Source organism: Emys orbicularis, chromosome 6 (genome assembly GCF_028017835.1).
Source record: "Emys orbicularis isolate rEmyOrb1 chromosome 6, rEmyOrb1.hap1, whole genome shotgun sequence".
NCBI classification, from domain to species: domain Eukaryota; kingdom Metazoa; phylum Chordata; order Testudines; family Emydidae; genus Emys; species Emys orbicularis.
In genome coordinates, this window is record NC_088688.1 from 74,639,389 (window position 1) to 74,659,204 (window position 19,816).

The 19,816-nt window shown below is 42.3% G+C and overlaps 1 protein-coding gene across 1 annotated transcript in view; it reads right to left on the reverse strand.

Moving 5' to 3' along the window:
• DTWD2 (DTW domain containing 2) overlaps positions 1-19,816 on the reverse strand; it is a 190,345-nt gene extending 170,529 nt beyond the window's left edge. The window contains exon 1 of the mRNA XM_065406722.1: positions 19,569-19,816. Within this exon, the coding sequence (XP_065262794.1) occupies positions 19,569-19,717 (149 nt within the window). The 5' untranslated portion in view covers positions 19,718-19,816. The remainder of the gene's footprint in view (positions 1-19,568) is intronic.

Sequence of the window (19,816 nt, forward strand, 5' to 3'; positions counted from 1 at the left end):
AATCCCCCCCCTCCCCCATTTTCTTCTCTGAGACTGAGAGGGTAATGCAAAGCATGACCTTTGTTTCCATATTTCTTAATATGGTCTTCTAGAGGTGAGAGCTGAAACAGAGCAATTATTCCCTATCCTTGCATGAATCCTTGAGTATAGTCGCTGAGAAAAGGAACTATGAGATGGCAGTAGCTGATATTGTTACACATGTAATCAAAGGCAGCCAGTTTATCATCTTGTATTATATCTTTAATTTTTGTTAATCCTTTTTCTATCCAAATTGCCTTAAGCGTCGAGCTGGGCTTGATCCTGAGGCAAGAAGGTTTTTTTTTTGTTTTTTTTTTTTAATATAAAGAAAAACCTGTTGGGTAGAAGACCCTTTGAGGCTTTGTCTATATTAGCTTCCCCCATCCCGGATAAGATTTCTCACCCTTACTACCACCACTGTCAGCTTAACTGGTGGGGATAGTGAGGTGAGCACTTGTGTAAATAACACATTAGTGGCTGCCAACCTTTTACCACTATTTCAAGTAGACCTGCTTGAACCAAGGTCAAAAAACAAAGGGTATGGCTACACTTGCAGCTGTACAGCGCTGTAAGTTAAACCTGTCTTCGTACAGCTGAGTAGGGAAAGCGCTGCAGTCTGTCCACACTGACAGCTGACAGCGCACTGTCGTGGCCACATTTGCAGCGGCATTGGGAGCGGTGCATTCTGGGCAGCTATCCCAGCGTTCAAGTGGCTACAATGTGCTTTTCAAAAGGGGGAGTGGGGTGGAGTGTGACAGGGAGCGTGGGGGGAGAGAGAGTGGGTTTTTGGAGTGCTGACACTGTGTCAGCACCCTGCCTTGCAAGTTCCGACCCCCCTCCCTCCTCCACCCCCCTCACTCACTGAAAGCAAACAGCAGTACAGCGCTGCAACTTGCTGCGCTCAAGGGTGTGAAAAAACACCCCCCTGAGAGCAGAGAGTACAGCACTGTAAAGCGCCAGTGTAATCAGTGCCTGCAGCGCTGCACACTCGCTCGCAGCGCTGCAAGCTACTCCCCTCGGAGAGGTGGAGTACATAGAGCGCTGAGAGAGCTCTCTCGCAGCGCTGGCGGCGTGACTACACTCGCGCTTCACAGCGCTGCTGCAGCAGCGCTGTGAAGTCCCGAGTGTAGCCAAGCCCATAGACCTGGGTGTATCTTAAAAAGCTTTGTCAACAAAATCACCTTTTGTCACCACAGCTTTGCATGCGTCCACACCCAAAATTTATGTAAGCTGGCAAAACCCAGCCAGTCACCCAAATAAAATCACCTCCCCAAGCAAGTCCTCAGTTAACATACTTCTGCCAACAAAATACCAATGTGGATGCTGCATTACCTGTGTTGCTTACAAAAAATCCTCCAGGAACAGTCCTCTTGTCTAGTGCATCTGACTCCATGACAGTGACAGCTTCAGTCAGTTTTTGACCTCTGCTTTCCAGAGAAGGGAGCTGCTCCAGACAGCTTCAGGTCGACATTGCTCATACGCTGCAAGGCTGCTCACAGTGATGGGGCGTGGGACGGTCTCGTATTGCAGGGGCAGAAACATGGCCCCTCTCCTAGAAATATCTAGGAAATGATCCAAAAATACCCCCTAGAAAATTTCATTGAGATTTTTCCAGAGGACAAGAGGGACATCTGTGTACAGAACAACAAAATACTACCCAAGAGAAGGGCTTGTCTCCATTTCCCAGAACTGCAAGCCAAAAGAAAACTGAACCCCCCCCTCCCAAATCCAAGAATACCACTTCTACCTCCATCCATACACAGAATGAGTGTGATTTGTATTGCACTGGGGAAATCAGATTTCAAAACCAAGGGACTATCTTTTACAATGTCCTCATTATACTCTTAAAAACCAGGTATTCTGACTGGACAGTCACTGATTGTTTGCAAAGGTATTTTAAAATTTCTTAAGTATATATTTTTTATGCTCCAGTATCTTTCTATTTGTTTATAATGAATTACTTTTCTAATATGTAGTGTTTTATGACAGCTGAAATTTTATCTTGATGCCAAAACATGTTGGCTACTACATGATTTCAATATTCGGTTTATTGCTATTACATCATTTTAAGATCAATTGACTTTTAAAGAAGGCAGTTTCTTTGTTCTGTGACAGTGAATAACGGTCATTTTGAAAGGAGGGGGTGAACATCTGGAGGAAGGTTTCAGGCACCATGAAGGGGGTGTGGGGAAATCATGCGTTTAAAAAATCATGAGCAATACATCTACCTGAGCTCCCTTCCCTTTCCTCACTGGACTCATCTGGGTCTGAGTTGGGTCTGGCCATGTATCAAAGAGCTCCTGGCTCTCCACAGGTGTGTACCCCCTTCATTATGCCCCTTTTCCTTCCTGTCCTTGCTGGACACTGCTGAGATTCCCTTCTCTGGGGCCCACAATGTGTCCATCATCACATTTGGTGGGGGTGGAGTCCCTTTCAAGCATGTCAGGGAGCTCATCGTAGAAGCAGCAGGTCTGCAGTACGACCTCAGATTTCTTGTTGCCTTCCTTCACCAACTGCTATGACTGGAAGTCCTTTGTTTTCATTCACCATTTCTTCCTGTTTCTGTCTTAACCCAAGGCTTGCATTCTCTCTGCAATGTCTCCTTAGACATCCATGATCCTGAAGCTGCCTCACAGTTGGGCTTGCATAGGCCTCTTCTCCCTACAGACTGAAGAGATGCAGGACTTCTTTCTTTGCCCATACAGCAGCATGAGATTTAGCTGGAGCTCCATCTTTGCACTGATCCTTGCCTGTTTTCATGCCAAAGTGGGCTACCGGGAGGGTGGGGGGAAGGGGAGCAACTATTTTCAAAACAGTCTGAACTTTAAAGGGGATGGGAAGGTCACCATGGCTTTCAGTCACAGTTAGCCCTGGGCAGCACACACACACACACCAAACAAAGCGCCAGCATAGCTTGCAGTCTTATCCTTGCCACTCCACACCAGTGGAAAACAAGGAGAACTATGACTATATGTTCAATGACCTGCGATTACTACAGGATCAGTCAGCAAGCACCTTGCACTTCATTTATTACCTTATAAAGGTTTTATTTTAAGATTTTGTCAGTGTTGATACCCTCAAAGTTGACTATTAAGACTGGTCATTGTTTCTTTGCACTCCATAAATTTATGTTTTTTTGAAAATTGTAGTATATTTATTGGGTGTCACCAAACAAATATCAGAGACCAAAGTGGCATCCCTCCCACCAAATTCATATCAGGAGTTTATAAATCCATGTTCAAGCCAAGTACTGAGAGCAGTACACAAAAGCAGCACACTGCAATACTATGGCACAGTGTCAGTGATTTTTTAAGAGCTGATTCAGCCATACAGCTCCTTGATGGGCTCTTGTAATGTCCCTGGTGTCTGGCAGTTCAAAATCAGCAGTTTGTCTATTTCATCACTCCACCCTACTAGTAATGCTTCCCCTTTAGCTTCACAAATATTACTCGATACATAACAAGCAGCAATACCAGGAATATTTGCCTCACAGATATCCAGTGTAGTCATGAGGAATTGCTAGAGTTCTTTCAACCTACCAAACACACATTCAACAGTCATCCTGACCAGTTTGGACGGTAGTTAAATCTTTCAATGGTTCTGTCCAGGTGTCATGTACAGTTTCATGATCCAAGTAAGCAAGCAGCCACATTCCCCCAAATCACTACTGGCATTTCAGCCTCACTAATGTGAGTGTGCCGGTCCAGGAAGAATGTCTTTCGGAAATCCTGTATTCCTAAAGTTGCACACATCATGCATCTTCCCTGACCAGCACAGTCAGTGAAACAGCCTGGTGATCTCCCAGTGTTTGCATAACCATGGAAAAGTACCCTTCCTGTTTAGGTACTCAGACACAAGGTGGGCGTGGGAGAAGGATCTGATTATGCAACCTATTGCCCCATTACAGTTTGGGAAGCTCACTTTTCAAACCCTCCGTTATTTACTGCACATTACCCAAAGTCACAATCATTTGAAGCAGGACACACTTAATGGCCTTGCACTCCTGGATGACCGCCACCCCCCACAGGTGATTTTTCCAACCCTGAACTGACTGCCCATCAACCAATAGCAGTCTCCAGTTGCAAACTTCCAGGGTGTGATTGCCACCTGTTTTTCTATTGTCCAGCAGCTCTCATTCTGGTATCACTGTGCTGAAGGGAACAGATCCAGGAACTTGGCATTCTGCATCCAAAAGTTCTGAAGCCTCTACTGATCGTCCCAGCTGCAAGCCCACCATCCCACAGGCTGAAAAACACCATTCCACCATGTGGAGCTGGTCAGTACATGCCTGTAACACTCTGTAATTTTTATTCACTATCTGCATCATCCATTCCTTCTCCTCCTCAGTTGTCTCAGATGCTTCATTACAGCACCACCACAATCCTTGAAGTGGTAGTCACTGAAGTTCTGCAAATACAGAAAAATTGTGCACCTGGTCTCTAAAACAGCCACCAGCGCTGCACTTAGCTGTGCTAGATCTTTTAGTCCAATGGATAGAACAAAAAGGCAGCATGAGGGACTACAGGCATTTTTAAAAATGGCACAAAAGTTATGGAATGGAGGAAAGGGAATTTGTGGGAACTAGACCCTGAGCTCCCATAATTTGCTGGACAGTCTAGTTCCCACAAGGCAGAATAGTGGCCCAGGGATACTGGAATGCCTACACATGTTGCACCACATCTTTCGCCAACACAACATCTCACTATGAGGACATGCAGCACCGACAAGAGCGGCCAAGTGTGCACTCTCTCTAGCAACATCGGAAGCTGTAAGCAGACAAAAGTTCAGTCAGCGAATCTTGCTAATGTAGACATGGCCCCAGCAGAGCTACCCTGGTGGTAGAAACAATAGGGAATTTTAGGGAAAAAGTAGCATAGAAAACAGTCTACAAAGCAAATAGAATGCCAGTGGTTCCATGGCAGTTGAAGGACAATTGGCCAGAAATAAGAGCGAAAGCAGCATGTGTAATGTGTGTGCTGCTCATCCATTAATAACTGCTGATGTTGGAAGGGATCAGAAAAGAGAACTGTTTGGGAAGTGTTACCTTCTGACACAGGGGTAAAAAAGGGTGAATACCCCCCAGTAAATTCTGTAGAACCCAGTCATTGTCAACAGAAGAAAGAGACTGAGTGCACTCCTCTGATGAGAATTAAAATTGGTGAGCAGAACAAAGCTGAAGAGATAAGTAGTTTTGCTCCTGGATATAAAGAGCTTCACAATAATGTACAGAAAGGGATTACAGGAGTTCAGAGTGAAGACTAACATATGCGAGGAAATATATAGATAAGAGGAATATTATAATGATTCTTAACAAGTGGAAGGACTTTGAAATAAAATATACTTGGGAATATTAAGATTTAGATACTATAGCAAGAAAAAAATGGACATTTTAAGGTTTTAAAACATGCATTATTGAACAGAAATATCAATAAAAAGAATAAAGGGGCTTTCCACAAAATTTACAAATTCCTGTATGATATTTTCCTAACCAAAGGATGTATGTAAGCATGCCCTGTGGTATAGTAGGAAAGACCAAGATTACACAGAGGTCTTACTCTGTAATCATCCCTATTTTCCTCCAAAAAGTTTCTTAGCAAAATACTGCAAAGCACTGATAAGAATTTGTAAACTGACCCTACTCATTAGGGACTTAATTAGGAAAACAGAAAAAAACATTTACCTCATGCCATGCAGAAGTCTACTCCCGCTACCTAACATATGATTAGCCACTACATTAATTCTCTAAGGCAAATTGGCTTTCTCTCATGAATTATGAATTAGCAACTTCAAAGAATAAACTCTTTTTTTTCCTTTTTAAAACTGACAAAAATCTTGCAGAACAAATTTAATAATTTTCTCTCGGTGCTATAATGATCTTGATTTACATGAAAACAAACTTTAGGATCATCTCACACTTTTAAAGTCACAGTTATGAGTCATTACTAGATGAACTGAGACACCACTGGTCCAAACTAGTTTTGGGCATTCTCTGGTTTATCAAATCAAAATCCCACACTGTCTATATTAACTGTGTACTTTGCATATACAGTATTCTGTCATTTCTGGAAGCTCAAAACTAATGAGACAGACCTAAAAAGTCATGAAGGTTTTTTTTGTTTGATTTTTTAAAAAAAGATTAAATTATGTTTAGGTCTGTTTTCCAATTCTTCCCTCTCCCAATACATATGTGACAGAAACAATGCTTCAAACGCTTGCAAATTTACACTAAGCAAGGCAATTTCAGCCCCCGTGGTAGAAGCTCTCACTACAAGACTCAATGAAGACCAGGACATCACTGTGCTAGTCCCTGTCTGGAAGAGTTTACAATCTACAGCAAAACATAGTGGTGCATTTGATGTGGGAACTGAACTTGTTTCGTATGGGGCTACCAAACATTCATTAGATGGGAACAACTATTAATCCCTGTTGAGCTGGACTTGATTCGAATGGGTGATCTACATGTCAGAGGCAACCTAGCTGATTAGCGTACCCCAGGCATCCACCCCTACATTGCTAGTGTTACACCTTCAACTATAGGGGTCCAAAAAAACAAACCAAAAAAAGTGTCTCTCATTTGGAGGATTTCCAAAAAGGACTGTTTCAAATGTGTAATTTTTTTTTTTTTTTTTTAAAGCATGACGTTGACAGTGAAGTTTACCTAGAAAACTGAAGTTTGCCTTCTTATTGGCAAGGTAGATTTTGGGTAATAATCAGGTTCAGGTTGCATGTTGTTCTCATGTTGCTTTTATGTGCAAAAAGCAACTCAAATTTAATTGTGGTGCCTCTAAGGTGCATCCCCCACATATTCACCAGGGCCTGACTCCTGTAATTGGAGCCAGGTGGGTGAAAAAGTCCACATGCACATACAACTACAGGATCAAAGCATTAAGATCTTAATTCTCTGCATGCTGTAAAGTCCTTCCCGTCCATTATATTAGGAAAGTCAGCCAAAAACTCAAATGCACTTTTAAAATATATCCTCTCTGTCAGCTCCTGATGTGCAGATTACTCTCTGGTTAGCACAGCATTGACACCTTCTTGGGCTACATCCATTGAAGAACTACTGTAACAAGTACAAGATGGACACTGCCCAGCAATATCTGAAGGGAACTGGAAAGCTGGCTCAATAATGCCAAGGTTAAGTACTTCTAAAAGCAGCTGAGTTTTTTTCACCATTTTATTATTGTCACCAGACTAACTTATCACATAATTAGTTTGTGCTCCATCTGCAGACCTCAGGTGCGCCAACGTCTCATTATTAGTCTACAATTTTGCCAAGCTGAACTCCTCTTTATTATGCTTAATTCTTTCCCACTGCTTTTGAACTGAGGCCCACGAATGACAGCATTAAAGAGCCCTCTCATCAATAATTAGATGTTGATGTTTATTTATCCCACAAAAGAGGTTTATTAGAATTTAGTTGAATTTATTTTCTGTTGTAACTGTTGCATAATATAACATTGCCTTTATTTCACAAGATGCAAGTGTTTTAGTATTAATATTAAAAGTTCAAAAAATACTAAATACATTTCTAGCTCACATTTTAAACATATGGACTCCTCCAAATCCCACCAGTTGCAATTAAGTATTTCTATTGCATTCCTGCTATAATTATTGTGCAGATGTTCCTATTATGAGAAGGAACTGTATAATACTGTAATAAAAATAAGCAAGCATGTTTTTTTTGTCTAAAACCCTCTACTGGCCACAGAATCTAGCTTTAAAGCAACCTGAAAATTTTGCCAGGGTTAAAAAGAGGCCTCGTGACATGCACACACACAAATCACATGGCAAAAACCTAAGCCAACTGCAGAGTTCTATTTCTCATTCACTATGTTGGCAAGGGAAGGCAGCAGTGATATCGTTATGTGATCACGTGGAGGGTACAAATGACTAACTTTACAGAACCCTAGCTGATTCTGAGATACCAAGGGAAACCCATCAAAGCTTTCTCACATGGATGTAAAGTTATCAAGGCCATCTGAAAAAAAGATTTCTCTAGCTTCAAAAAGGAAAAGAAAATAGTCTCTTTCCAAGCTTCAGATGTTAAGTGACAGGGTGCACAACAGGGGAAGAAAGTGTTCCTCCCTTTAATCACCACTTGGAGTACAGACCACCAGAGAGGGAGGCAGGATCATAGCCCTATTCTCACCTTTGTACTAGCCACCAGAGCTAACTATCCAGAGAAAGGGATACACTTGTCCCTCGTCATGACTGACGGGGAGCTCTAGGAAGCATCATGGAATAGTGATTCCCAGTGCTCCCAATAGGGCAATCCAGATCTGCACCTCCCTGAAATGGGGAAGGAATTACTGCAACGATCTGATTGTAAAGTTTTTTGTTTGCTGCTCCAGAACTTGTTAAAATTCTAATGAACAAATCTACTTTTGGTATACCTGCTCAGCCTCTTCCTTGATTAATGTTTCTTGGTGCTGCTGAAAATCTACTCTGCCTTTTTAAAGGCTTTTGAACTTTTTGCAACTATTGAAATTGACATATTTGACCAGACAAATAGAATGTTTGACATTTGGTAGCTCCAGTGTGTATATGGAAAACTTACTTTTAACATTTAGCTGAAATCACGAGGGCGATTTAACAAAAAATATTGCTGTCACATGAAAAATAATTCTAAAATTATTAATCTTTTTGCTGCACCATCAAAAAACCAAAGACAATAAAAAACTCTTTCTTCAGGGCTAGAGTATCAGAGGGGTAGCCGTGTTAGTCTGGATCTGTAAAAGCAGGAAAGAGTCCTGTGGCACCTTATAGGCTAACAGATGTATTGGAGCATGAGCTTTCGTGGGTGAATACCCACTTCGTTGGACATGCATCCGACTAAGTGGGTATTCACCCACGAAAGCTCATGCTCCAATACGTCTGATAGTCTATAAGGTACCACAGGACTCTTTGCTGCTTTCAGGGCTAGAGTAGCTCAACTAATCACCCTGTTTCTATTTCTTTTTTAATATTTCCAATGAGAACATAATGCTAAAGAAGAGTGCAAGATGTTTTTTAAAATATTATACTCTACAGTAGAGGTGGGCAAACTACAGCCCGGAGGCCACATCTGGCCCTCCAGCCTGTTTAATCTGGCCCTTGAGCTCCCACTGGGGAGCGGGGTCTGGGGCTTGCCCTGCTCCCATGCTCCAGCTGGGGAGCAGGGTCGGAGACCTCTCCACACGCGCATGCCAAGGCTCCCAGAAGCAGCAGCATGTCCCCTCTCCAGCTCCTACGCTTAGAGGTAGCAAGGGGGCTCCACAAGCTTCCCCCACCCCAAGTGCCACCCCCGCAGCTCCCATTGGCCGGGAACGGCGGCGCCTGCGGACGGAGCGGCGCACGCGGACGGGGCGGCGCACGGAGCCACCTGGCCGCACCACCACACAGGAGCCGGAGGGGGAAGGGGGACATGCCGCTGCTTCCAAGAGCTGCTTGAGGTAAGCGCCTCCCGGAGCCTGCACCCCTGACCCCCTCCCGTGCCCCAACCTCCTTCCCCAGCCCAGAGCCCCCTCCCCCCTCCTCATTTCTGCCACAATCCCAGAGCCTGCATCTCCAGCCAGTGCCCCCCGCCCCCAAACCCCAATTTCATGAGCATTCATGGCCCACCATACAATTTGCATACCCAGATGCTGGCCCTCGGGCCAAAAAGTTTGCCCACACCTGCTCAACAGGCTAGTAAGTCATTTGTTTAAAATTATGAACCACAGAGGAGTCTCTGTATCAATAGCTACACACACACACACACACACACACACACACCCTTAAAAACTGGAGTCACTGATACAGAAGTATTACTTTCAGTGATGGCAGAATTGTTGTGAATTTAGAGCAGCTAGGATGAGTACCTACATCTCACATTTTAAGAAGAAGGGGGGAAAAAATCAGAGGTTCTGAAGCAATTTGGATACTTAAGATTTTTTTCTGAATAATTAAAGCAAATTTGTTAAAATTCATGTTTACATTAAGTATTTATTTGAAATAAAGTTCATATAGCTCAGTAACGTGCCATAAAGAAACTGCAGATATCTTTGCGCTCAGGAAAAGTGTGCTGCCTCTTCACACTTAGTTTTTCATCAAAAAATTTGCAGAAGATGTCATATTCATTATCGATACTATTGAGCACACTACATTCTTCACATGCTCACAGCATGCAGGGGTGTTGTGTATTATCTTTCTTCACCAGTGGGTCAGTTATCTTCATCTAGATGAAGAACCTTCATCAAGTACATGGCTAAAGTATAGTACACCAAAACATTGATGTATAGTTACAATGATAGATTGATCATTTCAGATTTAGTTTTTCTTACAACAGCCATCCTTTAAAGTATAAATGTTTTATCACAACTAGGGCTCTCAATTAATCATAGTTAACTCACGCAATAAACTCAAATGAATTGCAATTAAAAAAATTAACAGCAATTAATTGCACTGTTAAACAATAGAATACCAACTGAAATTTATTAAATATTTTGCAGCATGTTTTTCTACATTTTCAAATATATTGATTTCAATTACAAAGAATACAAATATTTCCACTGTAAAAATGATAAATAAATAGTATTTTTCAGTTCATCTCATACAAGTACTGTAGTGCAATCTCTATCATGAAAGTGCAATTTACAAATGTAGTTTTTTAATTACATAACTGCACTCAAAAACAAAACAGGGTGGATAAAAATCAATTATTTTTAAAAAAAAATTAAAAATCGGATTTTTTGATAATATGCTTTTTGAGGAAAAAACCTATCTAAAGATAGTTTTAATTAAGGTGCATTATAGCTCAAATATATCTCATCATGGAATAGGGATTATAAATTCTAACTCTATAGTTGAGACAATATATTCATGGAATGTTTAAGAAAAGTTTTGTAGATGAGTTCCAGTAGTTCATGGATTAGGGACCCAATTTTATGAGGCTCCAGGGGCTTCTGTATAGAAAGATTAACCTAAATAATCTATCTACCCAATGGGACTCCGTGCTCAGTCTAGAAGATACCATCAGAGATGCTTAGTTTTGCAGTTCTCAAACTGTGGATTTGTGTCTCCAGAGATAACATGCTTGTTAACAGCAAAAATGTAAGTAAATAAGTAAATACATAAATACAATAAAATATAGAGGTGAGAAATAACAGACCTCAACCCTATTGTCCCTCTGTCTCTGTGTACACAAATTTGCAATCTCTTACCTCTCTCAAAGTGAAAAGTTTCAAAAAGCTCAATGAATAGAAGATTGTTGGGGGCGGAACAGATCTGGACAAGGAGAAGAAGTCTAGAGATAAATGTGAGAAGGAAGGGACAGGCAGTAGAAACAAAAGTGAAACTGTTTGAGCAGCATATTCCAGAAGTCTTGAGGTCTTTCTGAGTGTAGCCTTCATTGATTTGAGATCTACCATACCATTCTCTCACTAGAAGAGAAAACCTATAATGGCACCAAGCCATGAAAGAGACCCAGTTTGGGAATATTTTAATGAAGGTCCTCGATCTGTGGGTAAGACAGACATGCGTGCAAAATGAAAACAGTGCAACAAAGAAATGCAAGGCCTGGTTGCCCAAATGAAACAACATCATGAGAAGTGTTCCTTCTCAGGAGAAAGCTGCTTGAAGATGATGAAAGGAACATGTCTGAACATGCAGGATCTTCAGGTTGGTAAACTTTTATTTCATACTTCTTTCTTAAGGACTGCCAGTCTTCCTTCTGGACTAGTATTGAATTCTCATTTTGAGCAAGAAATACAGTTGTTACTCTATGGTACTATCATTTTAGATGCAGTTGTGATAAAAAATAAGTAGCTGAAATAGGCAGATCTTCCTTTTACAATTTCACCTTTAAAGTAGTACTGAGTGTCAGTGAATGCAATGAGTAATACTAAATGAGCAGTATGGTAATAATAATTAAATAACTGCATTGACTTAACATACAGGGTTCTGAAGACTATCCACCTTCAAGATCACCATCATTTTCTATAGTTTCAGAGTTATCTACCAATGATAGTGTTTCAGTCACATCACGTATGTCACATAGCCACAGTATATCACCTGCAGCAAAAAGAAAAAAAAAAAAATCAACCATAGATAAGTTTGTGATAAGAATCAGCAGATTACAAAAAGAGGTAATTGATGAAAAAATTGCCCAGTTTGTTTATGCAACAAACTCCTTTCCGTATGATTGAGAACTCACACTTCATTAATATGGTTCAGTCATTAAGACCAGGATACAGTCCACCTAACAGAGCAAATGTCGCAGGTAAATTGCTGCAAGAAGTGTATGAAAGAGAAATTGAGCAGTGTGCAAAAGGTCTAGAGGGTAAAATTATTAACCTGAGTCTTGATGAGTGGAGCAATGTCCTCAATGATCCTGTTGTATGTACTTGTGTGAAAACAGAAGAAGGGAATGTCTTCCTTACAGAAACAATTGATACATCAGGAAATGCACACACAGCAGAATACTTACAAGAAGTAGCAGTAAAAGCTAGAACAAACTGAAAAAAAATTCAAATATCTAGTATGCAGCTTGGTCACAGACAATGCTGCAAATGTATCCAAGATAAGAAGAAATTATTTAGAAGAGAGTGAAGAGAATCCCAAGCTAACAACATACGGTTGCAGTGCTCATTTGATGCACCTCCTAGCCAAAGACTTCAGTGTTCCAGAAATAAAGGCTAATGTTGTTGAAATGGCAAAATACTTCCGTAACAACCACTTTGCAGCAGCTGCTCTGAAAACAGTGGGAGGAACCAAGCTAACTCTCCCACAGGACGTGCGATGGAACTCAGTAGTGGACTGTTTTGAGCACTATATCAAGAACTGGCCTAATCTGATGACAGTTTGTGAACAAAATCATGAAAAAATAGATGGCACTGTCACAGCCAAAGTTCTCAACATTGGGTTTAAGAGAAATATTGAACACATACTGAGTGTCCTGAAGCCTATTACTGTAGCCTTGAACAAAATGCAGGGAAATAGCTGTTTTATTGCAATGGCTGTCTTAAAAATGTATTTTTCACAACAGCAAGAATTATTACTCCTAGTCCCGCAAACATACAAAGATACCTAGGACTGCTTTCACAGATTGCTAGACCTCAATTCACAAGCACACAAGTAACACATGAACACAGATCTATTATAGATGATATTCCAGATAATTTAAGTTTTCCTTGGTTAAAATCATAGGGCCTGTTCCTGCAAATACTTCTCATGCAAAATTCCCTTTGAAATTTATGGAAGAACTGTGCACATAGCATTTACAGATCTTTAACCAAGATCTGTGCCAATAAATTACTATATATTACTTTATGTCATCCTCTTTTATATGACCAACAGCCTTTTTTAAAGCAATATACTACATTTAGGGAACAGTGATGCACTAGTGTACATAAGAGCACCATTTCCTAACCCTAAAGGGTAATCTTTAAAAATGACAAGACAATTGCTACTCAGCAATCACCAAAAAATTCAAAATATATATGTGAGGAAATCACATCTAAATGTTAAACTCTTTCCAAGTTGATGAAACAAAGGGGCCGTATGGTGGGGGTGGTGAGGGAAATCAATAGCTGTCTGTTACTTTCCATTTTGTTTAGAATTAGCAGTCAGTTCTATTAAATATTTCTTGAGACACTTGCTAGTCTTATTGACAGCAATCACTTTATATTAATACAAAATAGATAACCTGTATTTTTAAAAAGGGACAGGCTTCAGAGATCAGCACTCATGTCAATTACAATCATCTGGTTGCTCACTGGACTAGAACTGGCAGAGAGGTGGCATGACAGGCAAGTTCACATTGTATTAACCATGCATCCATGATCCCAGCTAATCCAGTATTCAAGTTTAATTGATGGTTTACCCAGCCAGAACCACCATAGGCATGTTTTAAAACAAGGCATACATGTTTTCAATTGAGTTATATTTTGAGCCTATAACAAGCATAGATAGCTTCTCTGACCAAAACATGTGTTTGGTTGAGTGGGGATTGTAACATTCAGTTTGTGAACTGGCATCAAAACAACATACAACAAACCAATAATCCACTAACCTAGAACAGTCTTTAATCATCATCTCATAATAAGATCATAAAGATCTGTGATGTCTACTGACATGGACTATATCTATTATTAATATACCAATACTCTATGGAGTTTGCATGTATATATACCTTATATTTTCATTTTTAAAATAAAGCACATATCTAGTCCTGTTTGTGAAGTTGGTATTCTATATGTAAACTGACACAAAGTTGTCTTCCTGAATCTAAAGCCAAATAGCTCCAGTGATTACTGCTGCTTTTTGCTTAGATTTCAATTATTGTGTATTTTATTTCTATAGGTGTTCTTAGCTATGGCCTTGTCTATACACAAGCATTGGAGTGTTTTAACTAAATCTGTTTCTGAATGGTTTAGTGAAAACAAAAACAACACCTTGCCTAAAAACGCATAAATAGGTTTGAGCAACGTATAGTTTACTTTTAAATTAGCGTAACTTGTTTGTAAATAAGGCCTATGTTTGATAAGCACATTTTATAAATCTAAACAAATTTCTTTGTATGAAAAATACACCATGAGGCATTAGATGGCAATATTGTATCATTATCCACAACACCACCAGGAATAATTGAAGATTTCTCCCCAATAAATGGGTTAAAGTGACTTCAAAACATTCTACTAACTTACAGTGGTATTGGAAGTGATTTTGAAGAGTTACTCCTGAGGGCATTCTGCACCAAAAAATTAAAAATTCTGTGCACAATATTTTAAAATTCTGCAAATTTTGTCATATAAATGTGGAGGCTCCAGCATGGCATTGGGGAGCACAGGCAACTGCCTGCACAGAGGTAGGAGATCACTCTGCAGCTCCTCCCTACCCCCCTTCGGGACATGGCTCAGCAGTGAGGCTGCACCCAACCCTGACACAGCACAAGGATCGAGCCTCCCCCAGACAGCATCCCAGGGCCCTGCCCCTACGTGCCAGGTGCACCAGGTGTGGGCAGGCAGGCTCAGCCTGGCAGGATCCAAGTGTGGAGGGACTTAGTGTGGGGGGATCCAGGTGTGCGTTGAGAGGGTTCTGTGTGGGGCAATCTGGGTGCGGGAGGCGATCTGGATGCACAGGAGCTTGTTGAGTGGTTCTGGGTGAAATGGTAATGGGGCTCTGCAGGGGGGGTCCAGGTGGGAGGGTCGGGGTATGAGGGGCTCTGGATGCATGGAGGTTGGGCGAATGGGAGAGCAGCTCCCCGTACAATGATCCCTCCCCCTGCAGCTGAGGAGCGATGGGTGGGGAGTTTGCAGAGCTTCCTATAGCCTGGGGAGAAATCTGGGGGTGGGTCTGACCCAGCCCCGGATGCCGTGGAGGGGAGGAGGAAGTCCCATCCTCCCCAGCCCAGCCAGACCTAGCAGCTGAGCCCAGTGCAGGGTAAGAGCCACCAGCTGGGTCTTCCCCAGTCCCGCGCCCTGCCCCACATTGATTTACTACTCTGCCAGTTGCCCTAGGCACCCAAAACATACTGCTGGGGAGGTTCGCATGACTGCTCTTGTGGCTTCCCTTAGCTTTCCTGTCAGAGAGTCATTTTTCCATGGGGAAGCAAAGAAATCAGCAGAGGACATGAATTCTGCGCATGTGCAGTGGTGCAGAATTCCCTCAGAAGTAAAGAGTACACTATCATTCAAATTTATTTGAGCATAAGCTTTCATGGGCTACAGCCCACTTCATCTGATGAAAGCTTATGCTCAAATAAATTTGTTAGTCTCTAAGGTGCCACAAGTACTCCTGTTCTTTTTACGGATACAGACTAACACGGCTGCTACTCTGAAACTTGTCACTATAATTCAAAAGCATATAGAACACAAGACAAACTGACTTCTGACTACAGAAAGATTTTCCAATACTGTTGATATAAGGATGAGTGCTTATAACTCAAACCACTGAATAAATATTAATTAACTATCATTTCACCAGTGAGAGTTAATTTTTTAATCATGCTCATCTCACGATTTTAAAATCTACTGTGAAAGTGTTCTTAAAACAAATATGTGCTGAGTCACCATCCAAGACTGCTATAACATGAAATATATAGCAGAACGCAGGTAAAACAGAACAGGAGACATACAATTCTCCCCCAAGGAGTTCAGTTGCAAATTCAATTAAGTATCATCAGCATGGAAGTATGGCCTCTGGAATGGTGGCCGAAGCATGAAGCGGCATATGGATATTTAGCATATCTGGCATGTAAATTCCTTGCAACACTGGCTACTAAAGTGCTATGTGAATGCCTGTTCTCACTTCCAGGTGACATTGTAAATAACAAGCAGTCAGCAGTATCTCCCGAAAAGGTAAACAAACTTGTCTGTCTTAGCAATTAGCTGAACAAGAAGTAGGACTGAGTGGACTTGTAGGCTCTGAAGTTTTACTTTTTTTTTTTTTTTGTTACTCAAAAACAAACAATCTACATTTGTAAGTTACACTTTCATGATAAAGAGATTGTACTACAGTACTTGTTTGAGGTGAAATGAAAAATACTATTTCTTTTGTTTATCATTCTTACAGTGCAAATGTTTGTAATAAAAAATAATAATATAAAGTGAGCATGGTACACTTAGTATTCTGTGTTGTAACAGAAATCAGTATATCTGAAAATGTAGAAAAAAATCCAAAAATATTTAATACATTTCAGTTAGTATTTTATTGTTTAACAGTGCGATTAATCGCAATTAATTTTTTTTAGTTAATCACCTGAGTTAAGTGTGATTAATCGATAGTCCTAGTTGTGAATACACTATATCCATCAACGCAGCAAAGCTAAGTGTCTACAGAAAATCGGGTTGGTTTAACTACATTGGTCAGAGATGCAAAAAATCCACACCCTGAGCAGAGTTGTTAAGCCAATTTAAGTCTCCTTGTAGACAGCACAAGGTCAACAGAAGAAATCTTCCATCAACCTAGCTACCGCCTCTTGGGGAAGTGGACTGCCTATACAATAGGAGAACCCCTCCCATCACAATAGTGCAGCCATGCTGCTGTAGCGTTTTAATCAGACATACCCTGTGATATGAACTGAAGAGACAGCAAGCAGGTGTGAAGAGAGAGGAAGAGGAAAAAGTGTTGTTGGGTGGGAGCTCAAGCACATTTGGCAATATTGGCCCGGAATCAACCCAAAAGATATTTCTAAACACACCAGGGCAACAAAAAAGAAAGTGTTTTTAAGATTTTTTTTAAAATACCGATTCACACTATTTCAAGGGTGCTCTATTAAGAAAACAAGTTACCGTATATACTCGTTCATTAGCCCGTTCGTTTATAAGCCGAACCCCCAAGATGGTTAGGTAAAAATAGCAAAAACTGTATGACCCTTTCATAAGCCAATCCTATATTTCAGGGGTTGGCAAACTTTGACTCCCGGATGTCAGAGTAAGCAGCTGGCGGGTCAGGACGTTTTGTTTATTTGGAGCGTTATTTGGAGCAGCCAATGGGAGCTGCGGGAATGGCGAACCGCGGCCACAGGGAGCTGAGGGGCTCCATGCCTGCAGACGCTCCAAGTAAACAAAACAACAATGTATTAGATATTCAATTCAATGATTCCATAGAGTTTAAAATCATCAAATTTTGGTGTAGACCCATTTATAAGCCGACCCCAGCTCTTTGATGCGTCACTTTTTTACCAAAAATATTCGGCTTATGAACGAGTAATATATACGGTAATTAAAAATATCAGTGTTTCTTTAAAGGGAAATACAAGTAAAGGACACTGAGAAAGGGGTAACAAGATAATGCAAGAACAAGACAAAGTGATAACAGCAAGAACTACTAAATAGAAGAATCAAGGTTCGCTGCACTAATCTAGACTTCACACAAACTAAGTTCTGCCAAGCCTTTTTTTTTTAAATGTCATTCCCTGTTATTTTTCCACTTACATAGGGTTATTTTCTGACTATGCATCCGAAGAAGTGAGGTTTTTACCCACGAAAGCTTATGCCCAAATAAATCTGTTAGTCTTTAAGGTGCCACCAGACTCCTTGTTGTTTTTGTAGATACAGACTAACACGGCTACCCCCTGATACAGGGTTATTTTCTGACTTAACTACTATATGATCCACCGATTTAGGACTTAATGGCTTTGGGGCAATCCTGCACATTTACATACACTGAACATTAAGCATGCACATAAGTGCATGCAGGATTGGGGCTTTAAGGTCCTCGTCACAGCTGTTCAGCATCTGCTGGATACTACTTGGGTAAACTGATCAAAATCAGGAGAGCACAGGTTGGTAGAAATGACCACTCAAGGCAACTAAACTGTATTTCCTAGGAACATGTACATAAACTTAAAACTCAAGTTGTGGAGCTAGAATATTGTGCTTTGTACCACTTGATGATTACCTCTTCTGGTCAATTCCCTCTGGGGCTCCTGGCATTGGCCACTGTAGGAAGACAGGTACTGGGCTAGATGGGCCTTTGGTCTGACCCAGTATGGCTGTTCTTATGTACCATTTGGTTTTGAGCTTTCTGGCTCATGAGTTACCAGCAGGACTGTAGCAGGTGGGGGTTATAATGCTATTGCTGTAATTTCAACTATATATGCACGTATAAGAGTTGGGCCTCAACCGCTGCCTGTAATACTGACTAATACTATCTCATTATTTCCTTGTACCTGCCCATCCATCTGTATCCACATATCTCCCTCTGGGGAAAGGCTAAGGAAGGGGTTCTCAAACTGGGGGTCGGGACCCCTCAAGGGGTCACAAGGTTATTACGTGGGGGGTCACAAACTGACAGACTCCACCCCAAGCCCCACTTTGCCTCTAACATTTATAACGGTTTTAAATACATAAAAAGTGTTTTTAATTTATAAGGGGGGGGTCGCACTCAAAGGCTTGCTATGTGAAAGGGGTCACCAGTAGAAAAGTTTGAGAACCACTGGGCTAAGGGAACATACATAACAAAAATGCAGCCCCCTCACTTACTGCACCAGTGGAAGGTGTGCAGATGCTACGGTGAAGCCTGCGGTGTAAAACCCCAGAGTACAACCTGTACAGCTCAACGTGCGTTAAAAGGAGATAAGCACATCATTCTCTCCTCCCCCCCCCCACCCCCCGTTTTTTTAGAAAGGAGAAAATTGAGGCACGGAGAGGGGAAGTGACTTGGCCAAGGTCAGCCATTGGCAGAGCTGCAGCCCCCCTCCCCAGCTGCTGAAGTCCGGTCCCTAAGCGAACATAAGCATATGGCTGGTGACGCAGCAGAGACACTTGCACCTGCAACCCCCGCCCTGGCTCCGCTCCCCCTGCGGACAGCGCGGGGCGAGCCGGGCCCCCTGCCAAGCAGCAACAGGCGGAAAGCAGCGGCCCGCGACACCCGAGAAGACCCGCCTCGGGACTCCCGAAGGTATGTCCCGCCCCACGCCCGAGGCGGACCCGGCGGACCCCCGCGCTGCGGCCCGGGCGCGGTGCGGGCAGAGCTGGGCGCAGACAGCGGCCCGTGTCCCGGCGCTTCCCCCTCCACAACGGCAGGGGGCGCAGCCGCCAGGTCCCGCTGCCCGGCTCGGGCTGACCCCGCGCTCCGCTCCTCACCTGCAGCGCCCGCACTCGGCCCGCCTCACGCAGCGCTCCACGGGCAGCTCCCACAGACCCTCGCAGCCGCCATCTTCCCGCCCCGCTGCTGCCTCCACGGGCCCTTCCGCGGCGCCCGACTCCTCGCTCCCAGTCGCTGCCGTCTCCATTTCACCGCCGGCTAGGCAGAGCCAGGGCTCAAGGCTGCGATGTGGGAGGCAGCCGCCAGGTGGCGCTAAGAGGCCGCGAAAGGCGGTGGTCTGTTGGGA